The sequence below is a fragment of the Botrytis byssoidea genome (genome assembly GCF_014898295.1).
Source record: "Botrytis byssoidea strain MUCL 94 chromosome Unknown BBYS_006, whole genome shotgun sequence".
NCBI classification, from domain to species: domain Eukaryota; kingdom Fungi; phylum Ascomycota; class Leotiomycetes; order Helotiales; family Sclerotiniaceae; genus Botrytis; species Botrytis byssoidea.
The window spans coordinates 1484216-1509588 of record NW_024065847.1 but is presented as its reverse complement, the minus strand read 5'-3'; the positions used below and the strand labels follow the sequence as shown (position 1 = coordinate 1509588).

General features: G+C 39.0%; 7 protein-coding genes across 7 annotated transcripts; 5 read left to right on the top strand and 2 right to left on the bottom strand.

Annotated features, from left to right (window-relative positions):
• Positions 1-930: 930 nt before the first annotated feature.
• Positions 931-4528, top strand: EAE97_003893 (uncharacterized protein; the record flags this gene model as incomplete). The annotated part of the gene is made up of 10 exons (XM_038874405.1): positions 931-987; positions 1042-1197; positions 1445-1544; positions 1604-1672; positions 1725-2217; positions 2270-2504; positions 2552-2794; positions 2849-3445; positions 3494-3537; positions 3595-4528. 10 exons carry the CDS (start codon positions 931-933, stop codon positions 4526-4528), a joined length of 2928 nt encoding a protein of 975 aa, XP_038735014.1.
• Positions 4529-10783: 6255 nt separating this feature from the next.
• Positions 10784-12580, top strand: EAE97_003892 (uncharacterized protein; the record flags this gene model as incomplete). The annotated part of the gene is made up of 2 exons (XM_038874404.1): positions 10784-11026; positions 11147-12580. The coding sequence occupies 2 exons, from the start codon at positions 10784-10786 to the stop codon at positions 12578-12580; spliced, it is 1677 nt and encodes a 558-aa protein (XP_038735013.1).
• Positions 12581-13002: 422 nt separating this feature from the next.
• EAE97_003891 (uncharacterized protein) lies at positions 13003-14689 on the bottom strand (the record flags this gene model as incomplete). Its single annotated transcript, XM_038874403.1, has 3 exons — positions 13003-14324; positions 14399-14570; positions 14627-14689. 3 exons carry the CDS (start codon positions 14687-14689, stop codon positions 13003-13005), a joined length of 1557 nt encoding a protein of 518 aa, XP_038735012.1.
• Positions 14690-15316: 627 nt separating this feature from the next.
• On the top strand, positions 15317-16223 carry EAE97_003890 (uncharacterized protein; the record flags this gene model as incomplete). Its single annotated transcript, XM_038874402.1, has 2 exons — positions 15317-15914; positions 15973-16223. The coding sequence occupies 2 exons, from the start codon at positions 15317-15319 to the stop codon at positions 16221-16223; spliced, it is 849 nt and encodes a 282-aa protein (XP_038735011.1).
• Positions 16224-18149: 1926 nt separating this feature from the next.
• On the top strand, positions 18150-18883 carry EAE97_003889 (uncharacterized protein; the record flags this gene model as incomplete). The annotated part of the gene is made up of 2 exons (XM_038874401.1): positions 18150-18506; positions 18569-18883. 2 exons carry the CDS (start codon positions 18150-18152, stop codon positions 18881-18883), a joined length of 672 nt encoding a protein of 223 aa, XP_038735010.1.
• Positions 18884-22988: 4105 nt separating this feature from the next.
• On the top strand, positions 22989-24074 carry EAE97_003888 (uncharacterized protein; the record flags this gene model as incomplete). The annotated part of the gene is made up of 3 exons (XM_038874400.1): positions 22989-23136; positions 23204-23305; positions 23374-24074. 3 exons carry the CDS (start codon positions 22989-22991, stop codon positions 24072-24074), a joined length of 951 nt encoding a protein of 316 aa, XP_038735009.1.
• Positions 24075-24658: 584 nt separating this feature from the next.
• Positions 24659-25006, bottom strand: EAE97_003887 (uncharacterized protein; the record flags this gene model as incomplete). Its single annotated transcript, XM_038874399.1, has 1 exon — positions 24659-25006. One exon carries the CDS (start codon positions 25004-25006, stop codon positions 24659-24661), a length of 348 nt encoding a protein of 115 aa, XP_038735008.1.
• Between the last annotated feature and the right edge of the window lie 367 nt (positions 25007-25373).

Below are 25373 nucleotides of genomic sequence, written 5' to 3'. Positions count from 1 at the left end.
CATTTCACTAATTTTCACCAAGCTTTTCACTAACTTTCACTAATTCGACATAAATGTCATCTCGAGTCATTTATGCTCGCCTATCTCCGATTTTACCTCCCCACACGACTCACACTGATCAAGTCCTTCTCCGAAAGCCCCTCATTTTGAGCGATTTCATCCAATCATACGCTTCCAAATGACATATTCATTATTAATGCCATCTTCCATAATTTCTCGCCCACGCACGCCCACCGTTCACGCTCTCACAATTCCTTGGATTTGATGTACAGACTCGCGAATAGAGTCTAGAGTACGTACCATCACCACTCACAATTGTCACAATTGATCACTACTGATCACTACTGCTCACTACTGCTCACTACTGTCCCTTCCTGTCCCTTCCTGTCATAATGTCATCCACGTCGGAAAGATAAAGGAATCAACCTGGAATGCCATCCTTTCTCTAAATACCTATCTGCGTCGCATATCTTGCAGATTACTATAAAGTCCACGTGGTACTGGAGCTGCCGAGCTGCCTTATATGTGAACTTATCTCAAAGTTCCCACTCCCCGTTGGGTCATCACTCGCTCGCCTTACGCCTACATACCAAAAAAGGATATCCTTACTTTTGTAGGCGAGGAGAGAAGACTATTATGTACGCAAATGATTGATATAATAAACCTCTAATTTTGATCATGTATGTTCATCTTTATTATGTGAAGAAGTTCTCATCATCTATTGCTACCTTTTGTTCCTTTTGACAATTTATCCATTATACCCTTTTCATTGTTTTTTTGTTGGCAAGATATTTTTGTTATAAACTCGTGATACCCAATCCCGTTTTCGACCTCGTCTACGACTAAAAACTACGAACAACGAACATCGACATCGACAGCGATATCGATTTCTATCCTTTCAGCATCCAGAATTGGGCGGATATTGGCAAGATGCCTTCCAGAATATCTTCTCGTGTCATTGGAATTGACGTTGGAGGAACCAATACAGTGGGTGACGACTGAAGTACACTCCCATTAACATCTACTGATGATTGATTGTAGGATGCAGTTATCTTACAGAATGATAATGTATTAGCATGGCATAAGACACCAACAACCCCAGATATTCAAGATGGTGTTGAACAAGCAATTGCTGCTGTCATAAAAAATGCTCAAATCTCGAAGGATAGTATAGATTTCATCAAGATTGGGACGACAGTAAGTTAATCTTGTCTTCAACCCTTACTTTCTCCTTCCCGCTTCCTATTTCCCTTCCTTACCATAGGTCTCGTATTGAGAATCATGGGTATTAACATTCGATTCCTCCTACGTTCCGAAGTCTCCCCAGCAAAAAGTCTCATATTGGTCCTTGGATCATACTTGTTTTTGACTCTATTCTTTCCCCATCTTTCTCATCGTTTACATTGTGGTTCATAGTCAAGCTCTAATCCTTTTCCCTTTGTAGCAATTTGTGAATGCAGTCCTCGAACAAAATGCTTCTAAATTAGATAAAGTGGCCGTTATAAGGTTATGCGGTCCTTACTCGAGGGGCTCACCACCATTCGGCACGTTACATTTCGACCACTCCATTAAATAAAACATGATCTAACACTTATGATCTCAGTTGGTTTCCCTGCATCATTAAGGCAGTTAATGGAAGGTCACTATGGCTATGTGGATGGTGGCCTACAAGGTATGTTTGCTAAATATCTTCAAATTCTCACATAAATGCTAATACATTCAAGTTGACGGAACCCCGATATCCGAAGTAAACGTTCAACAACTCAGAGAACAAGCTTCAATTATCAGATCAAGATCAATATCAAGTGTTGTGGTTATTGGAATATACTCTCCATCCAACCCAGCTCAAGAGGAGTTTGCTCGACAGATCCTCGCTGAAGAATTAGGCTCGGAGTATGATATATCATGTTCATATACCATTGGAAGATTAGGATTTCTTGAGCGTGAGAATGCTAGCATTTTAAACGCCAGTTTGAGACGATTTGCCCGTCATGTCATTGCCGGCTTTGCACATGCGGTGCATGACCTTAAAAACGCCAGCTTATATATTACACTAAATGATGGAACTTTAAGTAAAGCATCAATAGCTGCAGAGCATCCAGTGAGATGCTTTTCCTCCGGTCCAACAAATAGTGCCAGGGGCGCGGCACTTCTGGCAAAGAACGAATGTATGGATCTTGAGGGCGATAGCGAAGTTCTAGTGGTGGATGTTGGAGGGTAAGAACCTTCTCCTTTAACCATTCTCGGCAATGATATTGACACATTATAGCACTACCACTGATATTTGCGCTCTTCTCAAATCCGGTTACCCAAGACAATCTGCTGCCTTTGTGAAAATCGCAGGGGTTAGGACCAATTTCACTATTCCCGATGTTTATAGCATTGCCTTGGGTGGAGGGTCACTCATTCGCACAACGTCTTCAGGGAAAACAACAGTTGGTCCAGATTCTGTTGGTCCCAAATTAGAAATGGAGAGTATCGCATTTGGTGGAAAAACTTTGACTGTATGATTTACCCTTTTGAGCTCCAAGGAAGAAACTTACATGTTTAGGCTACTGATCTTGTATTGTCGAACGAGAGAACCGATATCATTCCGGACGAACTCAGAATCGGTGGACATTCTGAAATTCAACGGGCTTTGGAAGATGCGATTGATCAAGTGAAAACAAAACAAGGATATGCTACAGTTATTCTTGTAGGCGGAGGTAGCATAATTGTAGGGAAGGATATTGCCGGGGTAGGAGAAGTAATCAGACCAAAATATTTGGAAGTCGCAAATGCAGTTGGAGCTGCTGTAAGTTGAATTATGTCCTTCATCCCTGGGAATGGAATTAATTTGAATGTGTAGATTGGGAAAATTAGCGGGCATGTTGATACTGTCGTTACACCCGGGGAAAGGACCATAGAAGAAGAAATTGAGGAGGCAAAACTACTGGCAATTCGAAGATGTGTCGCTGCGGGCGGCGACGAAAAAACTATCGAAGTTGTGGAAGTCGATACACTACCTATTAATTATGTTACAAATGGATCTACGCAGTTGGTCGTTCGAGTGGTTGGTGATTTACGCAATACCGGAGAAAAAGTTCAAGATCTTGAGACGATGCCAATAACGATGTCGACATTCAAACCTAGGAGAGCAGATTCTGGATATAGTGCAAGTGGCTTGGATAGTCCTGTGGATACGAAAGCTTCAACCTACGATATTCTTGAGCATGTTGATCTAGAATCCTATCGTCCACGCATCGAAGGTGATATATGGCATCTTTCGGAAATCGATCTCAAATTCCTTATGGATGGTACAGGAGTATTGGGCGTAGGGAGTTGTGGTGAACCATATCCAAGTTATATTGCTTGTTTGATTGCTTTAGAGAGTGGTGAAGGGCTGAGGATTCGAAGACAAGATACTCTTCCTGATGATGCATTAATTATGTCAGCAGGATTTATGGTATGTTGATTTGGTAATCTTTCGATGTCAACTTACTGATAATTCTAGGGTTCACCAACTGTATACCTGGAACGTATACCCGGTTTGAACGAGTGAGTCACCTTTCGATGTCTACAACTCACCAATTTGTATGCTGACAATTGTTCTAGAATTACCGATACAGTCAAAGCTCTTATGTCAGCCACAGGACATTCCTCATTCGATGCAACTATACCTAACGAAATCGGTGGGATGAATTCTTTTGAAGCCCTTCTCACTGGTCATCGATTCGGAAAACCTACTCTCGACAGCGATTGTGTAGCACGAGCATATCCTATGGTTTGGCAGACAGTCAGATGTTTAAATGGTGTTTCAGTTACTCCAGCTGCTGTTGCCAATGGATGTGGGGGAACGGAAGTTTTCGTAGATTCAAAGGATGCCGAAGAAGCAGAACTTCTCATGCGGGATGCATGCACGAAACAAGGTTCATTGTCAGGAATGGTGGTCAATCCAATACGTGGCGAAGAAGCAAGAACACTGCCTTCGAATAGTTATTCATGGGCTTGGCAAATCGGTCGTTCAATTGCAATCGCTCGCTCCAAGAAAGTTGACCCGGTCAAAGATCTCATGCGAACACAAAATGGCACTAAATTATTCACCGGTAAAGTCGTGAGTCTTACGAGAAAGGTAGCAGAAGGTTTTACTCGAGGTAGTGTCTTGTTGGATCAAATTACTTCTTCTACATCAACCACCTCTACTGGTGAAAAAGTTACCTCATCACTATATGTCGAATTCGAGAACGAAAATCTTTGCGCTATCTTAAAGACTCCCGGGAAAAAAGATGAGGTTTTGGCAGTGTGTCCGGATTTAATCGTTGTGCTGGACATGGCAAATGGAGCACCACTAGGAATTTCGGATTATAAATACGGACTCAGAGTAAGCGTCATCGCATTAAAGGCACCAGAGGTCTGGACCACAGAGGAAGGATTGAAAATGGGAGGACCAAGAGCTTTTGGTTTGGATATGGATTATGTTGGTGTGTGTGCGGAAAGTCAATATGAAGCTCCGAAAAGTGTTTGGGAACTCTTTGGGGATAAGGTGTAAAGGAAAGCTTGAAAGCTGAGATTACCTTGAGGGTAATGGGGTTTATTTTTTGGAAGGGGGAGAAGCATGGACGGAAGTAATGGATGAGACGGCCTGGGAATTGAGAGATCCGAGACGAAGTAATTACAGAGATATCCCTATTTGTTTTTGATGTTTCTCACGTTAGTTTTGTCATGAATGGAAACTTTTTATTCCATCCATTTCCAGATCTTTCTCTATCATGGAATATATTTTCTTTGGGTGAGAAGTTGACTACCTTGTATTTTCTTAAAATGTAGTTGCAAGTGGGAGATACATGTGTATATGTATATATGTATTTGAGAGGGGACAAGAATAAGAAGGAGAGAAGAGTCAATACAAACAAGATTCTATAAGACTCATATAGAGTTCCGTATACGAATGAATATGTTGGAAATCAAATGGAATACTAAATACTGTATTTTTTCTTGTTTTTTTTTTCGGATTGCTTTTAAGAGGGGGAAGAAGGGGGGGGGTGAGGAGGCTGAAAATATGAAAGTATGAACGGTGAGTTTTTGCGTGAGATTGTGAGATTGTGAGGTTGTAGGAGCTTGAGCTTGAGATTGAGATTGAAATTGTAGTTGTATGGGGTTTGAATGTTTTGAATGTGGTGTGGTATATGGTATGTGATGTGGTATATGGTATGTGGTATATGATATGTGACGTCAAGTGCAAGGTGGGAATATTGCGGATTGTCTAGGTGAAGGAGTTTAGAGCTAAGAGTTGATAGTTGGTTGATGATTTGTTTATTTATTTATTTATTTATTTATTGAGTGGTTTTGGGGGTTGGTAGTTGGTTAATGTGTAGGTTGATGTATATAAAGGTTTGTAGAGAGATATAGAGATATAGAGATATAGAGATATAGAGATATAGAGATATAGAGATATAGAGATATAGAGATATAGAGATATAGAGATTGTAAACAAGTAAATAGATATCTAAATATCTCATCCGCAATTCTCCAACATATCAAAATATAAATATCTTTACAAAATACCTCTTCCCTTTCTCTTTCCTTTATCATATCCCATCTCTATCTCTATATACATTTCTCTCTATATACATTTCCCCCAATCCAGAAAAAAATCTATTCATCAATCAATCAATCAATCGATTAATAAGCTCCTCAGCCGAATCCAAAACCCATCCTTCCTTTCTTCTCTTCCATACCCCCCCTCCCCCCCCCCCTCCTTCCACATAAACGTCCACATTCCCAAAACTTTATTTCTCCCTACCCACCTAATATCCTACCTACCCTCCCGGTGAGAGTGGACAACACACGCACTCTAGGTTTTTCTCTCGGCAGCCAAGAATGCACAAGTGTGGACGGGAGAAATATATGTCATCATCCGAATCTCCCTGAGTATTCCCGAGCGGTGAGGGTATCGAGGCGAGGCGGATGGATGAGATGGGATGTGATGTGATGTGAGGTCGAAACTTTCGGGAGGGTTGGTTGTGTGGGTGGAGATATGGATGGATGGATGGAGGTGTGTAGGTGATATGGTGGACGTGTGAAGGTGATGGGGTTGAAGATTTTTCTTATACCTAGATTTACGGTATCATATCCACCTGGGTAGGTGGGTAGGGTGGGTTGGGTAGAGGGGGAGAGAGGGCATGGAGAGAGGGTATACGATATACGTTATTGTAGGTACAGATAGTAGGTTACCCTTTTCAAAAACTATTCCTGAGTCGGATTGATTTTTTGGTTGATGGGAGGGAGAGGTTAGGGATATGTCAGGAGGTATAGATGAATAGATGGATAAGTAGGTACATAATCATCAAGATAACTTGTTTTATCAGTGAATGGTTTATATAAGTGAATAAATCATTTCGAAAATTATTTAAATCAAGCTTCTTAAAATATTAATATATTAATAATTAAAATTTTTTTTTGAATAAAAGATTTTAAAAAATAATTAAAATATAGATTTTTTATTAATTTAATTTTTTTAAAATAATTTTATTATTTTCTAAAAAAGAAAGGAAATTGTTATGATTTTTATTATAAAAAACTATTTTTATAATAATAATTTTATAAATTCGAATTTCTTAAAACTAATTAGATTTTTAAATTTTTTATATATTTAAATATTTTGTATTAAATTTTTAGAAAATTATATTTCTAAATAAAAAAAGTGTATAATTATATATAAACGAATTTTGTATGTAAAATAAGTGATCTATTTATTAATATAAATTACTTATTAATAAAATATATTATATTAAATACATAATATAATTCATATACGAGTGAATCATATCATCAAATGAATCACTTGAAAATGCACCAAAATTAGTCATTTTTAATATTCCTATTTTAATAACTAATTATTATATTTTAAAAAAATATATAAAATAATAATAAAAATGAAATATATTTCTAATTTCTTTATAACGTGTTTTATCAGTGTACAGCTCATATCACCATGCAGCCCACTTTCACTCCAATTCACCCTCTTCTCTTTTAATACACATTTTATCAATAATCTATAATGAATTTGAATAATCAAAAAGCTTATATACTCCTTATTATTAAAACTATTCAAAAAGATAAAAAAACAAGTATATAAAAGATTATAAAGATATATAATATCCTATATACAATATTACAATATTGAATTAATAGTATTATTTCTTATTTAAAATATCGATCTATATCTTATAATCTTTTAGAAATAAAAGAGAATATTATTTCTAAATATATATTTGATATAAATATAAGAGATTTTTCATTTAAATTTAGAAATATAAAAGATATAGCAAATTATATTCTTGAATTAAAAGGTATAAAGTGTATTGGAAAGCTTTGAGCATATTAATTTGTAAAATATTAAATTGAATTAAAGATATATTTTAATTATATTTATGATTTTCAAAGAACTTTTTATAAAAATCCTAAGCTTATTAAAAACTGATTTCAATTAATTACGAATATATAAGCAAAATATAATATTTTGAATAGAGATTTCTATAATTTCAATAAAAAAGAATTTATAATAAGAATTATATGCCCTGAAATGATTATAATTAGTATTAAATAAAATAATATAATCAGATAATAGAAAATAAGCTATAGTAATTATATATAATAATAAAAATAATAAAATTATATCTCTATTTCTAATAATTTCAGAATAAATTTATCTTTCTAATTAATATACTGAAACCGATTTTCCTATAGATTGAATTATTAAACCTATATTTAATAAATGAATAAATAATGAGACAAATTTAGAATACTTGAAATACTTTAATAAGTATATTAAGAATTGAAGAAAAAACAAATATCGAATATTAATACTAAATAGACATAAAAACTATAAATTAATATTATTTTAGAACTATTATAAAAAAAAAAGTATATATATTTATCATTAACGTGGTTTATTAGTGAGTAGGTTATATCAATAAACAAATCATTTCGAAAACTATTTAAATCAAGCTTTTTAAAATATTAATATTTTAATAACTAATCATTATTTTCTTAAATAAAAGATTTTAAAAAATAATTAAAATTTAGGTTTTTTATTGATCTAATTTTTATAAAATAATTTTATTATACCCTAAAAAGAAAAGGAAATTGTCACGATTTTCGTTACAAAAAATCTATTTTTATAATAACAGTTTTATAAATTCAAATTTCCTAAAACTAATAAGATTTTTAATATTCTTATATATTGAAATATTTTATATTAAATTTTTAGAAAATTATATTTATAAATAAAGAAAATACATAGTTACACACAAACGAATTTTGTATATAAAATAAGTAACCTATTTACTGATATAAACCACTCACTGATAAACTACGTTATATTTAAATCATTTAATTTAATTATTTAATATAGATTATTTTAGTAATTTGAAATATTTATATAATATTCAAATTAATGGATTTATTAAAGTATATATTAATTATATTTCGAAAATTGAATTTTTTATAATTTTCAAAATTGTATATCAAGAATGAATTATAATTTAGAATATGAAATTAGAGTTTTAAAGAATAGATTTAATACCTTTTAATTTTGAAACTATATTTTCAAAATTGAATATTCGAATTTATATATCTACTCCCCCCTTTTTCAATTAAGATTTATAGATTTCTTAAATCCCTTATAATTCAATAAAAACTTTTTTATAATCAATTTTAATAAAATCTTAAATAATTTATTATTAATTAAGTTCTTTTATATCTATATTCGAAATTATATTAACTTTAGTTAAAGATATAAAAAAATTAGTTTACAAAAATATACTTTTGAATATAAAAATTCATATATTTCAAAAATAAATAAAATATTAAATGAATATTAATATATAAAAAAACTTAATTATATTAAAAAGAAATATTTATTAAATAAAAGATTTTTAATATATTATTTCAATAAAAGATTAATATTTAGATTTAATATAATAAATATTAAAAAAAAAGGAATTCTAATAAAAAAGTATTTTTTAATTAATATTATAATAAATATAAAAAGACTAAATATAGTATAAGAATTTATCAAAATAATATAATAAATCCTAGATTATTAGAATTTTAAAAGTTTTAATTAATTGATTTAATAATTATAGAAAAATATAAGTTTAAAAGTATATATTGGGGTGAAAGTGGGCCGCATAATGATATGAGCTGTGCACTGATAAAACACGTTAGATATTTTGATTATAGCTCAAAATTGTTATACTTTGCGTTACAAAAACCTTCTTTTTCAAATAACTTTTATGTTAATTAGAATTTTGAAATAAAAATTAGATTTTTACATTATTTATATAATTAAATATTAGTTATATTGATAAATAAAGAAAGTGCATGGTTACGCATAGACGAATTTTGTATATAAAATAAAGTGATCCACTTGATGATATGATCCACTCGCATATGAATCACGTTACATATTCGAATCTTCAATTTCGTAATATTGTGTGTACATTATATCTCCTATGCACATCCATCAAATTCCTTAATCCGAACCCAAGAAAACAATTTAAGTAATACATACATACATAACCATACAATATATCCGCGCATTATCCCACCTCTTCCATCCACACTCCCTCTCTCTACCTACGAGTCTACAACCAATCATACCCAAACCCAACCCATGCACCCTCCGTCCACAAAATAAAGTAAGATTACAAGATGGGGAACCAGTGCGGGGATGTGGGGATCTGGAGAGTGGACGACAGGACCACCAATTCCGTATCGAGAAACCCATCCGTCCCGTATTTATTCACTGCCATTGATTACCCATCCTGTGAGAAATCTTACCGGCCGGCGTGGCACATCTTGTTCTCCGATTTCATTCCATTCGATATGATTTGTCGTGATGTGATGTGATCAGATTTGATTAGGTACCCAGGTATCCATCATGCAAATAGCTGATCATTACGCCTTCCGATTTCTCTGATTGGAAACTCCACTTCGATATAGTACTAGATACTAATACCAAGATCTGAAAAGGTGGAAGGAAAACCACTAAAAGCCCATTCATCTGACAACCAAACAACCACGTTCCCAGCGCGTCCACTATGCGAAAAATGGGATGTCATGGAATGAACAAGCTAGCAATTCTTTCTTCAAGCAAGTTAGCAAGTTGTGGATGCAGAGTATGGGGATGAGAAAATCTGGGGATGTCAGCTGCGTGGTTCTTCGTGTGTACAGTACATGTCTGGCTAGGTATGCGATGGAGAGGAAGGGTAGGGTCGTCGTGTTTGCTAGCTAGGAGATGGGCAGCACTTGGAGAGGAAATTCGGAATACGTAAATGAGGTGGACGCTTCAGGGGGGGTTCCTGGGTGGTGGAGGAGCGTTGCACTTGGCTTTGATGATGGGGGGTTTTAATTTTGGTGGTACCTGGATTCTTGGGAGAGGTGCTGGTGCTGGTGCTGGTGCTAGGACCCGCGCCCGAGGCTTGGACATGTCATGACGGGGCGATCAAAGAGTTGAGATGGATGGAGATGGATGAGATGAACGGTTATATAAAGAGGAGTGGTTGAACCCTTAGAGTTTCTTTTTTCTAAGTTCTCAGTGCTAAGTTTGAAGTTCTAATAGACTTGGAGTTGTGAATTGTGAATTGTGAAGAAGATTGTTTATATATCCTCTTCTTTAATACTTAATTCTCTCGCGTTTTCCCCCCCTTCCTCTGGAGTTGGAAAATTAACAGAACAGAAGAACTTTTCTTCTCTTTCTCATACCACACATCTACACATCACACATCCAACCACCAAAATGAGGAATCCCCTCCTATCCACCCTCCTCCTCGGCTCATCCCTCCTAGGAGCCGCAACATGTCTCAACACGACCATATCCAATTCCTTCGTCAACATGTTTTCCACAGACGGTGATCTCATCGATTCCACCTCCGGCAAGATCGATTATTTCGAAGGCCGATTTCTGTGGTACGGCTTAAACTTCGGTTGCGGTGAAGCTTTCTGCGGAATCGAGAGTTGGAGTTCGCTGGATTTAGTCACGGTATGTTTATTTTTTCACATCTGCTATGTAGTGAGCTTCACAGCTTGCTGAAAACCCCAACTCTTTACTTGAAAAATCATGGGATGAGTTGTATTGGAGTACTAATCTGATACCTCACAGTGGTCCTCTAATGGTCTCCTCTTCGACCCCAAAGAAAATGCCACGGCCACCATCTGCGAAGCATCCGGCGATTGTGGAAGACCACACATGCTCTATGATTCCACTCGTTCCCTTTACATCCTCTGGGTCAACGCCGGTGTCCCTGGCTACGTGATTTTCACATCCTCTTCTCCCACCTCCGGATTCGTGCCTGAATCCTCCCGTGCTCTCGTGGGATACCAACCTGATCCCACCACCCATCAAGCGGGCGATTTCTCCGTCGCCATGATCAACGGAACGGGTTATATCGCCTATTCAATCATTGATTTTACCACTCTCGGAGCCTCCATCTGGCCTCCATTCAAACAGTCCATCTACATCCAGCAACTGACCAGCGATTTCATGAACACGACTGGAAACGCAACACAGGTTCTCCCCGTAGGAGATCTCGTGGACTTCCAAGCCGAGTCTCCGGATATCTTTTTCCGCGATGGTTATTACTACATCTCCGCATCCAACACGTGTGGTTTCTGTCAAGGAACAATTTTGATCATGTACCGCGCCACCGACATCTCCGGTCCATGGACTCGCCAAATCATCAGCAGCGATACATGCGGTGGACAAACCACCGGTGTTTTGACCATTCCCTCCCCCACCGGCGGTGACGCAGTATATGTCCACCAAGCCGATATCCAAGCCAGCGCTCCCCTTGCCGGACCCCGAAACGCACAACACGGTCATCAATTCCAAGTTCTCAACTTCAACTCCGACGGTTCGATTCAAGACTTGGATTGTTCCGCCTCCCTCAGCAGCACCATCGCTCTCCCATCCACAAACAGCAGTACCTCCATCAACGGACTAGCCAAGAGCGCCCCCCTCGGTTCCGGAAACGAACACCAAGACTACTACCTCAACTGTTCGCTCCCCCAATACGCACTCTACCAAACCTTCTCCACCCCACAATCCGGAAACCTCACAAGCGTCAGCATCAACCTCGCAGGCGACGCCCCAACCGACAACGTGACCCTCACCATCTTCCGCTTCTCCAACACCACCGCGCTCTTCTCCCCTTTCTACCAATGGGAAACCCTCTCCACCATTGACGTCACACCCTCCGAACTAAGCGCCGCCGTGCTCGCCATTTCCATCCCCATCGGACACGAAGTGTCCGCAGGCGACAATATCGGCATCGCCATCACCAGTTTGGGAATCACACCCGTATGTGTCGCGATGCGTGGGACAGCCAGCGAATACGCGACTGCGTGGGCGGGATCTGCGAATGGAGGGTTTATCCCCGCACAGAATGTAGGAGAGAAGACAGCTGACACGGGATCGGGCGCGGTTTTGTATGCGCAGGGTGCGAACCAGGTTAGTTTTAGAGGAAAAAATGGGAATGAGGTTCCGATTTTGGAGGTGAGTGGGAGAGAACTCAAATGGTATGCGATTGTTGAATAGATGTATGGGGAAAATATAGTTTTTATGTATAATGAGATATTGGTAATGAAATTTATGAATATAAAGTAAATTAAATCTTGACTTTTGCTTTTCCGGTGAAGTGACCCCTTTCAACCTATGGATCTTTCTTTTCTGAATATTGGTACGACGAGTAAATTAGCCTAAAGGATGGAAGAGGAAAATTACAACGACTTCGTAGATGCTCAATAGTATCGCGATACGTTACTTGAATTTTGGGGTTGGGCCTATTGAGCTTGGAGCGATCATATATGACCATATACATAGAATATATCCAAGTCCTGTAGAAGAGAAAAGAAATGCAGAAACCCCATCAAGGAATATGTGTAATGTCGATCATGAAGGTACACAAGCATGATCAGACCTAGAGATACAAAACAAATACTATAATCTCCTACGGTATATCATATATTCTGTGCTAAGCAGCTTTCATACACGGGAAACATCTCTCTCTTCTCCAAAACATCTGCCAAGGTGAACATTTGTTGGATACCTGTCTTATCTCCCAGAACTCGACATCTACCAATAATCCAATCCCGCTGAATGTTTGAAGTTGTCATCCGACCTGAATTAAGTAGAGGCCAAAGAAGAAAATAAGTACCAGCAATATGAGGAACGACACTAGTAGATGGCGGACTTGTGATGAAGTTTTGATCAGGTGAGCCACTAAATCCTGACGGAGTATGTACTTTGGGATCATCACCATAGTATTGAGGTAGGGATGCACAAATGTCATCAATCATTTGTTGTAAAGTTCTAAACCAGAGACAATAATCCATACTGGCAACGGGAAATATGAACTGTCCTTTTTTAAATTGTTTACCAATTTCTTCATAAATGAATATTCGACAGGTGCGAAGATGATTCCAAATTTGAGTAACCCAGAGGTCTGAGTATACATGATAATATGTACCGAATATCGTACCTGATGTAGATATGATTGGAATCGAATTGTAATACCATTGAGGTGATCTGAACATCTCACTCGCAAGAGACAAAAACTTTATGTCCAAGTCTATAGCTGCTCTAATTATGGAAGAACTTTCATGAAGTATACCATCCTTTATATCAGCACGAAACGTGGTCAATTCCACAACCAGGCCGTTCAACTTCCAGGCTGGATCATCTACATCTAGGAAACTCGCAGCGTGTTTCTGTAACTCAATCAGATCATCAGGAACCCGAAATGAATGCCAGATACAACTTTGTAGAAGAATGGAATTCATTTGAAGAAACAATTGAAGTCCATGTCGAGTCTCCATTTGACGAAAGCCACGTAATTTTATCATGGATGTAGCACCAGATATATGCCTATCACAATCCACCAAGGCATCTAAATTTTGACAGGTCAGTACTCCAAATGTATTGAACAGAACCACGGATATGATAGTGTAATCCTTGGTGGCCTCTTCGATGGATGACAATGCTGTATTAACAAGATGGAGTGCGTAACCAAAGTATTGAGTTGCTTTCTTAAGAAGAAACGGATATTTGAAAGCATAAGCATATGCAGCCAAAGAAACTGCAGTGATGGTTGTGTAGAGTGTATGGTTTATATTGGGATCGTTGCGATGAAAGAATAGATACTCATAATATCCTTTGACAGGACCAGAGTCCTGAAATATGTGAGTAGATAAAAAGAAGTCGATTGCACGATCATTGATAGTGTTTGAGATTTCTTTTGGAAGAACGATAGGTGGTGGTTGAGACTTGAACGCGAGTGGACCTAATTCAGGAGTGTCAATGATGGCTGCTGAAAACGTAGGCGACATTTTTGCTAAAGAATAGAAAGTTGTGTACCTGATATGATACAGGAAGCCCTTTCTTTAGCTTTCAGAGCTTCATTATGTGCAGATCTTTCGAAATCTCTCACATCTGAGTACTGAAACATTCTTTCCAAAGAATCTCCATATTGTGGACACTTCCAGCCAGCCTTTAAACATTGATTACAAGCTGGCATCACTTCGTCACACTGAAGTTGTGGTCAGGAATGTATCGAATCTCTCGGGAAACATCCAGACAACCAACCTTGATCTTCCGTTTCCTACAAGTCTGACATCCTTTCGATAATTTTCCGTGACGACGTACCATTATGAAGTAAAAGATGTTGCCGCTGTTCAAGTAAGTAGCAAGAGGGAATAGAAATTCACACACTTAATGATCCGGAAGATTGGAAGTCATCCAACCCCAATCTCATTCGTTTTCTCGCAATACTTTCTAAAGAAAAATGATTTGAAATCATATATAGAAATCATTATGGCTGACAAAATTGATGGATATATGAATATAATGCAGGAAGATGGGAAAATGTAAGACAGAGGGGCTCGAAGGCATTCACAGGGTTCAGTGCACGTCCCTTTCTCAAGTGAAGCTAAACTCTTCTCAGAAGGAAGGTATTGCGGTATAACCAATCATTGAGACGAATTCAATAATGTTTCAATCGCGACAGCATCATTCATCATCATCACCAACATACACCAAGTTTCCCCCCAAGTCTGCTTCCTTCAATTGATATATTGATTAGCAATACAACTCTCGTATTTACTAATTATCCTCCAAGATAAACGGCACAACAATCACTCCATTCTTCCACCATGAAGGAATATATTTATCTCAGTATGCGACAATGTTGTACCTTCATTACATTCTCGAAATCACTCTTCCCATTCCTATCTTGAGACTAGTTTTTTCCCTCTTCCATTCAGCTTTTTCTCCAGCATGGCAATGAAACCTACAATTCTCATCACAGGTTGTAGTGATGGAAGTATCGGACATTCTCTAGCTCTCGAATTTGTTCGTCAAAACTACCATGTTTTCGCCGGCTCTCGTCGACTCTGTACAATGAAATCTCTTGAGAAAAATCCTGATATTACCTTGATTGAACTCGACGTAACATCGCCTTCCTCAATCCAAGCAGCCTACGAGACAGTATTTGCGGCCACAGTTGGAACTCTTGACATCCTCTACCAGAATGCCGGAGTACGAACAATAGCCCTTGCCATGCATTGTGACTACGAATTGGCTCTAAAAATTTTCAGTACAAATATACTTGGAACAGTTGAGATCACTAGAGTCTTTATGCCGCTTTTAATGAAAGCTGGCCCTGGAAGTAGGATTGCATTCTCTAGCAGTCTCGCTGGGTATATGCCAATCCCAACCCAATCACTTTATAATGCATCAAAAGCCGCTCTACACTCGTACATATCGACTTTGGAGCTTGAACTTAAGCCTTTTGGAATATTTGTTATCGATGTGGCTTCAGGTACAGTTGGTACCGCTATGTTGACCCAAAACCAGATGGAAAAATTACCAGAAGGTATGTATCATCATCCCCGAGCCTTTCGGTGATATCTTGCTAACATCTTTCACCGCAGACTCTCCATACAAATCAATCGAATCCGATCTTAACGAAGCTTGGGTCAAAATTGGAGGAGGGATACCTGTGGAAGCATACACCAAGCATGTTGTTGGAAAGGTCCTTCAAAAGAATCCACCTCAGCGTTTCTTTGCTGGAGCCGGCGCAACATTAGGATGGGCGATTGATAAATTGAATGCGGATTGGGTTTATAAAGCGTTCTTTTGGAAGATCTTTGCTTTGGGTAAACTCTCTCGAGCGCAAGATTAGGATGGATTTGTCCTGTAGGCTTTCTAGTTCCCTGAGACACTGATCTAAAGCAAAGTTGTTATGGATAGATTTGGATTGTGTCAATTTTCATACGTCGCCTCGAGCACTCTTCTATTTAATCGTATCTAAATGAAGAATCCGAACGATACCTACCCAGGTACTTACTTCCATTTATATATGCAACGTTTTGCATTCACTATATTGTTTGCAAGACTCCCATGGGTACGAGAACGCACAGCCACTATAACCTACAAAAGTTGACCTTGTGATTCATACATTTACTAATTAGGAAGTGATTCAAAATACCCCAGAGATCTCATGGTCAACTTCTACCGTGCCTTTTCGTTACCTATATAAAGCTCGCGACGAATGCTATTGAGCTCCTTCTCGATACGAAAAATTCCACAAACTCACGATTCCACCTGATCCACCAAATACGTTACTATGTGTCTCATAACAATCCAACGTTATACCCACTGCCTTTGCATCACCACTCACATCACTATCTACCGTGATATGATCAACAAATATCAGTTATTCTCACGAAGGCAAACTGCAGACTTTGGAGAAGAAGAGGCAAAGAATTGTCGGTTTAGACAAGATGCTCGAGCCTCACTTGAGACTCCATGCGGCAATACAAGTTGCACTCCGAGCACGAAGCGAATAGATTAGACAATAGGTGATAGGAACATGAATGCAATATTGATTGCGAGACGAGATGCTTTGAGAAGAAACAATGATTCCGTATCCAGTATGATTACACTGGGGGACGAGGTTGAGCTAAGAAGGGGTAGACATTAGTGAATTTGATAAGAGTATTTTGGGACTTTCTCGTGGATATCAGATTGAGAGGATCTCCAGACATCACGCCCAGATTTCCGCTTCCAACGGAAGGATGAATTGCCGGAGCAGCCACAATGGTGGATCAGGTCCAGTTGGCTGGGTTTCCCGTCAAGGGTACGATTCCAAGCCACTGCTCGTATTGTTGTCTTGATCTTGGTTCCCCCGGCCCTCTACACGCATTCTGCTAAAGGGAGCTACACATCTGTCTGTTCCTCGTCGGCTATATGGATCGTTTTACACGTATAGCACTTTGTCGAGATGTTTTTACTTTGCTTAGCAGATAGGGGTTTCGCCTCAATATCAATCTACGTCTCGATATCATTTTGAATATTGATCCACTATGGTATATCCAGATAATGATAACAGTATTTCGGTACTGGATTCAGTTACTTAAGCTTAACCTGCAGTAGGAACCGATTTGGCAGTGTAGTGGCGGATGATTGAGCTTGGCACAATGACGGTATGGCTTCATGAGTAATCACTTAAATAGCTTGCCAACCGAACCTTATTTATACTTCCCATCCACATTTATTCATATGGTTTCTCAAGATCCCCATCTTCTTTTCCCAATTCAGAGTTGTGCGGGGAACTTGGCATTCACGAAACTCCCGATTTGAATATGAATAAGAAGGCCAAGAAATATCTAGTTAATATTCTTCCAAATACTACAATCCGCAGTAAATATTGAAGGTACCTCAAAGTGACATTTGCTCGACTTGTTGATGTTTTGCCCTTGAAGTCCGGAAAAGCTTCTGGACATTGGCTTTCACAGCCATGATTTCGTACTTGGCGAGATCAGTGCTTTTCGCTTCATGCTTGGTATCACGACTGGTCTCTATATTCCAGTCCTCAACTTCTCAGTTCAAGTTCTTGGCAAGTACAAGTCTGGCATGAGATCAATTATTCCAAAGCAAAAATCAGGATGGAAAATATGTATAAGAAGGAGGCGAAAGTCTGGTCTCAATTATATTTCCTCATCAACACAATCACAACTCAATCAACACTTTAAGTTCTCTACCCCTTGAACAAACAAACATCCAATACCTTAATACCTTCTATATAACAAATCCCAATCCAGTCAACATGAAGTTCACCATTGCCGCCACAGCTGCAGCCCTCCTCTTCACAACCACAGCCATCGCTGCTCCTGCAGACGGCGCAACTTATGCATCCTATGGTAGTTACCAATGGGCAGACGGGGCCCCAGTAAGCGACCAAGATGTTTCCAAGGACAACCCAAAAAGCCCCGATGTACCAGCCAATATGGCAGTTGCTCCAGCTGCTCAAAACGGCGGATCACCTTTTGTCTTCACTAGCACATACAATGTCGTAGCTCTCGGATCTGAAGTTCGCAATGGTACTGTCTCGGTTCCAGGCCCTTCAGATGCTGTCGGGTATTTCAATTATGGAATCAATGCTCACCAAGATACCATTTGCTACGTAAGTACTTTCTTTCATGAATCTAAATCATTGAATTATCCCTAACCTTTATATGAAATCAGAACATCACCCTACTCAACGTAGCCGGAACCTATCAATCCCCCGCCAAAACAGCAACACATATTCACGAAGCCGCCCGCGGTGCATCCGGACCTCCTCGTCTCGCATTCCCAAATCCAGTCGGTGATGATTATCGTCGAGTCAGTGTGGGCTGTATGACTGGTCCTTTCACAACAGGAATAAATGCTCCTAATGGAGGACCGGATACTGGTACTGGTTTCAAGGTTGCTCAGATCGAAGCTAATTCAGCGGGATTCTTTACAGACGCTCATACAAACCTTTTCCCATTGGGCGTTGTTAGAGGTCAGCTTGCATAGATGGGAGGTTGTTGGGAGGAGATAGTTGTAGGGCTTCATAATAGTTCATGGGTTACGGAATTGGGTAATTGGGATATTGATTCATGTGTAGGGAATGTATTTATGATTTTTTTGTATTTATGTAGTATAATATATCTTTGTGCAAATTTCAAGAGCAGTTTGCATAATCATTCAATGTAAAGGCGTCCAGGTGAGTATGTTGACTGAGTGGGTGACAGTTTCTTAAAAGTCTCTAAGCCATTAAGAGCAATGGGATGAACGGTAGAGATTTTCTTTATTTACGACATGAGCTTGAAGATCTGGTATCTGTCAGGGTCAGTGTTCACCAGGTACTTCTTCTATCTACATTCAGTATGATATGTCAGCAGTCAAAAGAAGAACGAGATTTCTCACAAGTAAAAGGTGATGGTATCAAAGATCACGAGAATGATATTAGTCAGAACAATTTCACGATACATACTCACTCACCGAAGTAGACAAAGTTATTTAAACAAGAAAAATTTATATTAAGTATCCAAACAAAAAGAAAATCTAAAGTATCGCCATCAAGACAAAACAATGAACCACAAAGAGAGATTTGCCTACCTTGAACAAAGTTTATTTCAAAACAAAGAAACAACAGCCAAGTTACTCACCTACCTAGTAATAAATCCACAAGCCACTCGACTCCAGATCCAAATCACAACCTACCTATCCACGCGGCGAACACACCGGACACAACGCCTCATCAATCCACGTAACATCCGCATTCCCATCAAACGTGGGACCGGTGAGATAATTACAACAAGTAGTGCACACATCGCCGACAGTTTTGTAACCGATGAGTCCGCAGCAGCAGCATTTTACCTTTTGGAATTTGCAGGATTGGCAGGCGAGAGAGGGGAAGTGAATTGAGGGGTCCCATAGGATGGGCATTTTTGGGGATTTGGGAGGGGGTTTTGATGGAGAAATTTGTGGGGTGTTGGGTCGGTTGATGTTGTTGATGTTGTTGATAATGATGTTGACGATGGTTGAATTGTTTTATGGGTGATATGTTTGGTTCGGAGGCATGTTCTTATACACGTATTGTTGCTGTTGTTCATATCTTGTACTTGGATTTACAGGGGAGTTGTTTGGAATCGTTTTTGGTACAAGGAGATTTCTCACAACTTTACGTGGATATGACAGTTTACCGAATTGTGGAAAGGACTCACTTATTTCCCTCCTTTGAGACATCTGTAATTACAATACAATTGAGTAAGGAATTGTGAGATTGCTCCATGTTCTTTTCCTAGGGACAAGAAGATCGGAAGTTGGGAATAGGAAAAAGCGGGATGGCTGTGAACTGTATCGTCGTAGATAGAGTAGTGAAATATCTGACTGGTTCTGTAGCAATGACTTGTACTTATCTGATCGACTTCGTACATAGCTTTCAGCATCAAACAGCTGCCTCAACTCTAACTGTGACTTTAAGTCTGAGGTGAGGGTATCCTGACATCTTCTGTTTCTTTCGATCCGCGGAAAGTGCGTCCGAGGAGGAAAAATAGCTTCGCGAGTTTTACGTGCCCAATATTTTGTAGAGGATGTTGGCTGTATGCATCTCTCTGGTCTAACCATGGTATTAAGACAAATCCATCTTATCGATCCATCTCCATCTTTTCAATAGTAACTTTTAACTTCTATGCTCACTATTTCTCTCCTTTCAATAACTCGAAGATTTGCATATAGACGGATTTTTGGGTAATGGCATTCCATTCACAACCAACTCTTGCTTCATTGCAGATACGTCGTATGAGGGCATAAAAAGTAGCGCAGCACTTGTCGGGCAGTCGATAAAAATTGCCGTTTGATACATCACATACACTCGTATGCCGGCTTAGGCTTCGCTGACAAGACCCCAGCACGACCATCAGACGAATTTCTTCGATGAAGAGACACAAATCAACGCTGAAGCATTCGCAGATATAGGACTGGAGGGCTAGATAGCACTTGCATCCTCGAAGAGTTGTTGGTAGTGAATTGTCGTTGATGCAAGCCTTATCAACGGAATGTCTTCGAAATCTCCTTGATTCCCTTGAAAGTATACCAACCATCATCAATCATCCCTTCCTTCGACCTTGTCGCAAGAATCGTAAACATTGGTTCATTGAGGTTCGTGGTGCCCCCACCCCAAAATACGGAGACCTTGTGGTCTCATTGGCGTTACCCCACGACAAGTACTTTCCGGCCGTGTATTCAAGACCAACAATCAATTTATATGATGATTTAGTAGTTCCATGCATGCGAATCTCTGCATCCGAAACCTCATTATTTGCTCCTAATGGTCGTAGTATACTATCCACTCGTTGTCTCATTCATCGACATTTCTTCCAATGATCACGGGGTCATGACCCCTCGAGAAAGATACCGAATACACGAGAAATCTATCGACGCAATTCGCACATCATTACCGCATGTAGTAGCATATACTAGCTAAGTTGTTTTGATTGTTTCAGCAAAACTTGTCTCATAATGTCTCAACAGCTAGGGTGGAAAGGCTATTGACGAGCTTCAAATAGAACGTAGTGTGTTCTGGCCGGTCATTTCTACGCGATTCCAAGCACTGAGCATATGTCTTACTTGGTAGCTCATGAAATGCGGGATGACTTTAACAGCGTCCCTCGTCAAATCAGGTACTGCATTATTTGCATACCTATCAATTGAGGCTTAGCCTCTTGATTTTGGCAGCTTGAGCTGAGCAGAAACAAAGTGGCCAACTATGACTTAATAAGTTTGTCTCGCTACATTAACTATTGTTTGATGCTTAGGAAACCGATATTTCCTCCTCATCTGACGTCCGCATGAATGTACTGACTACAAAAAGCTGAAACCTACTCATCTGAAGATCCTTTCCATTACTTTATGTGTCTTTAAACATTCAATATTTGGGCATCGGAACCTTCAGATGAGAAGTGCGGCATTCCACCTGGGCAGATGCTATGCTGAAATGCAGTTGTAAAGGAGGAATTACAGCAGGATAGGTAGGTTTATCATCCAAAAATCAGACTTGATAAGGACTTTTATTTTCAGCCGCTGCATCATTGTCACAGTGGGTAAGTTTTGGCTTGTAGCTGGCATAAGTTGATACCAAGAAGGATGGAATCAACTGTGGTTCCCTTCTACTGCATATCTTAAGGGCTAGTATCCCCGCTTCAAATGATATGTAATTGCTGATGCTTCCCTTTCGTGGTTCTCTTGCTCAAAGCAGGGGTATTTTTCTTGCGCTTCTTATTGCGAAGCATTTTTGATATGGCTAGATGTCATGAGAGTAAGGTAAAGAAGTCCAAAAATTTGAACTTGACTTTATGTTCATGAAATATACATATATATATATGTATATATGTAATAAACAAGCGTCGAATTCTATTGGACACTCATTTGTAATTTGCAAACTCCTTTTCTTTCATTAGTTCCAGCGTTTCCAAACCAAATTGTAGGTGTCAAAGGTTGATTTTCAGCCTGTAATCTTGTTCAATTACATTCATCATCTACCTAGGACTACCTACTTGTCAAAAGCTCATTCACATAGATTCACTCGCCCAGAAGTACAGATGGGCTCCTTCATGCAAAGCTCAAAGAGAATTGTATTCAGTCATCCACATCCTGAGAATTGAGCAAAATTGGTACCAGAGGAAGGGAAACCAATCCACTTTTTGTCTAAAGGAGTTCATCATTCACTGTTTCGATCCTAACAAGCAAGGCAAATGCAGATTCGGAACATTTTGGCAGAAAAACAAATAAGATGAGAGGTCTAGGCCTTGAATTCACTGAATATATGTGACCCCCCTGTTTTTTCTGGTTGCTAAAGAAACTTCTCATTGGTGGACTCAGCCATGTCCGCCTTGTACAGTATCTCATTTCTTAATAAATTTCAACTTCCTCAAGCTCGAACAACTTTATTCTCCTGCCTGTCTACTTTTACTGTTAGCCTTTCTTAGCACTAAAGTCAACGAGTTTTTTTTTGGAGTCTGGGGTTTGGGATTTGGATTATAATCCACAAAGGAGCAAATTTCAAAACCTGTAAACCACGGATACCTCTTTACAAAAGAAATCTCAAAGTCAAGAGATTGTATCCCCACTCTATTTGATGGCCAGTCCGGTTGAAGATAGAGGAAGCATTGAAAGCACTGGTTGTGAATTGCCTACTACAGCTATCCTGGATCATCAAGTCATGGCAAATGATGAAGTCAAACCTGTGGCTACACAAAACAAGTTTCAAATAAAATTTACTTCAAGTATGCTCAAAAAAGTCGATAATTTCACCGAGTTTACTCGACGAGCTAACATTTCTAATCACCCCAGTTAACCCAGTCAACCTAGTCGGCCCAGATTCTGGGTGCAACAGCAACAATGACCCCACTCCCTCTGGAAAAAAGGAACTTGAAGCAGCTTACTACAGCTCTAGTAAGTTACTAAATCCCGACTCAAATACATATATTGAAGACTAGACTAATTCATCTTCATTATTCAAGAGATGTTCAACTTCTTCGAGACACAACTTTATCGAAATGGTCTGCTCAGCACCATAGGTGCTACAGCTTCATCTGATTCATTTATTTTATTCCCACTTCTGCCTATAGAATTACAACGAAAGATTTGGTTCTACGCTTTGCCTCCACCAGACAGCAATGTTTGGGCTCTGTTCCACGTAAGATATTGTCAGAATAATACCAAAGCTGCGATTTCTATCCACTGTCATTCCAGGGAAATCAGTAAACCTGCATTCCCATTCCTATATGCTCTACAACCTGTATGCCGTATGGCACGAGAGATGTTCTTGAAGCACTATAGTCAATTCACATTTGATGGAATCAATAATAAGAACATCCGTGATCCTGAGGATGAGGATGACAATAATTACCGATTGGTGACGGTAATAGCAAAACCTGGTATATGGAATATGGCCACTTCAAGGAGCTTTTCGAAGAGGAAGACGAGAATATCATGGAAGCCCTCGATGAGGAATCTTTCGAGGAGGAACGTCTCATTGTTATTGACGACGACTAAGCTCGTTGTATTTTCTTGCCTCTGGAGGAGTAGTAATTTCTCATGGAAGTTGGAGGGAGGTCCAAGATATTGTCAACACGCCATAGTTTCCTTCGCGACATTCGATACCCATGATCACCAAGCTTCAGTAGGCTCACATTTCCATCTGAATTTTGGAGAGTTTTGAGGTTATTCGAACCTATGCACTTTGGGGCTGCGAAAATTACCTTTCCGGGGTGGATATCAAAGCCTTCACATGTATTTCTCTGCTCTATATCCTGCTATAGATGATAATGATCAAAATGGGAGATTGGGAATCAGGAATTGAATGAGGGGAAATCCTTTAGGTAGTACAGTCGGGATCAATTCATCTACATAATAATAAATTCATTGAGAATCAAGCATCATATATCATGTGTTTGAATATTTAACGTGCTGACCTCTCAGATATGCATATCGGGGTGAGGGTTGGCTTTGAATAATTCAGCTATAGAGTTATGAAACTAACAGCAGGCCAAATTATCACTGGACAACATAAGGGAGTATGTGAGTTGGGATTGGGCGACGAGGTTAGTGTTCCACATTTTTAAGACATCATCTCGATCTTTGATATACAGTTCCAAACATTTTCAAACTAGATAAAGCCCTTCGAGTCTTTTCTAACTCGTTCCTTTCAAACCCACACTCCTTGATGAACCATCCCTCAACGCCACTCCATCTCTTACCTTCTACATGTTTATAACAATTTACATTTTGCTTCACATGACCTCCTCATTTCGCATCCATCCAATTCAAAAATGCGATAACATTTTTCCCCTTTGCACTAGATAGATCATCTAGTCCCGGTTGTTCCAAACCTCTCTCTCCTACCAATTTCAACACCCCCTGTAACAATCTTTCTCTATGCGATTCAGTCCCACTACGTGTTAATACATAATCCAGCGCGATTTCCTCCTCCGAGGCACCAAAGAAAGCAAGTATCAATGCGGCGACAACAACTGTACGATCTTTACCTGCAGTACAATGGAACAACGTATTTCCTCCCTCAGTTCCTCCCATCTTTTCGAAAACTTTCCGAGTTCCCATTTTGTACCCTTCCAAAATCCTCTCCCCATACATCTTTACGAATGCTGTTTTCTCACCCTCTCCTGTGAAGTCGGCTATTGATATGTTTTTTACTACACTATTGCCATTACCTTCATCTCGAATTATTTCTACGTTGTCTACCTAGCTTTAGTATTGGTTCTTCTAGGCGACATGAATGAGTATATAGTCTTAACATTTTATTGAGACGAAAGAAGAGCAAGTGAGGAAGACGGTAAGTGGGACAGAGAACCGGAACGAAATATCCGATTTGACGAGAGAAGAGGAGCCGATATTGTACGAACATCCAGCGCATACGGAATTCGTAGGAATGGTGGTTGCGACAATATCGACTCCACAATCTCAGCTGGAATACTTTGAGAAATGGGTGTTTGGAGGAGAT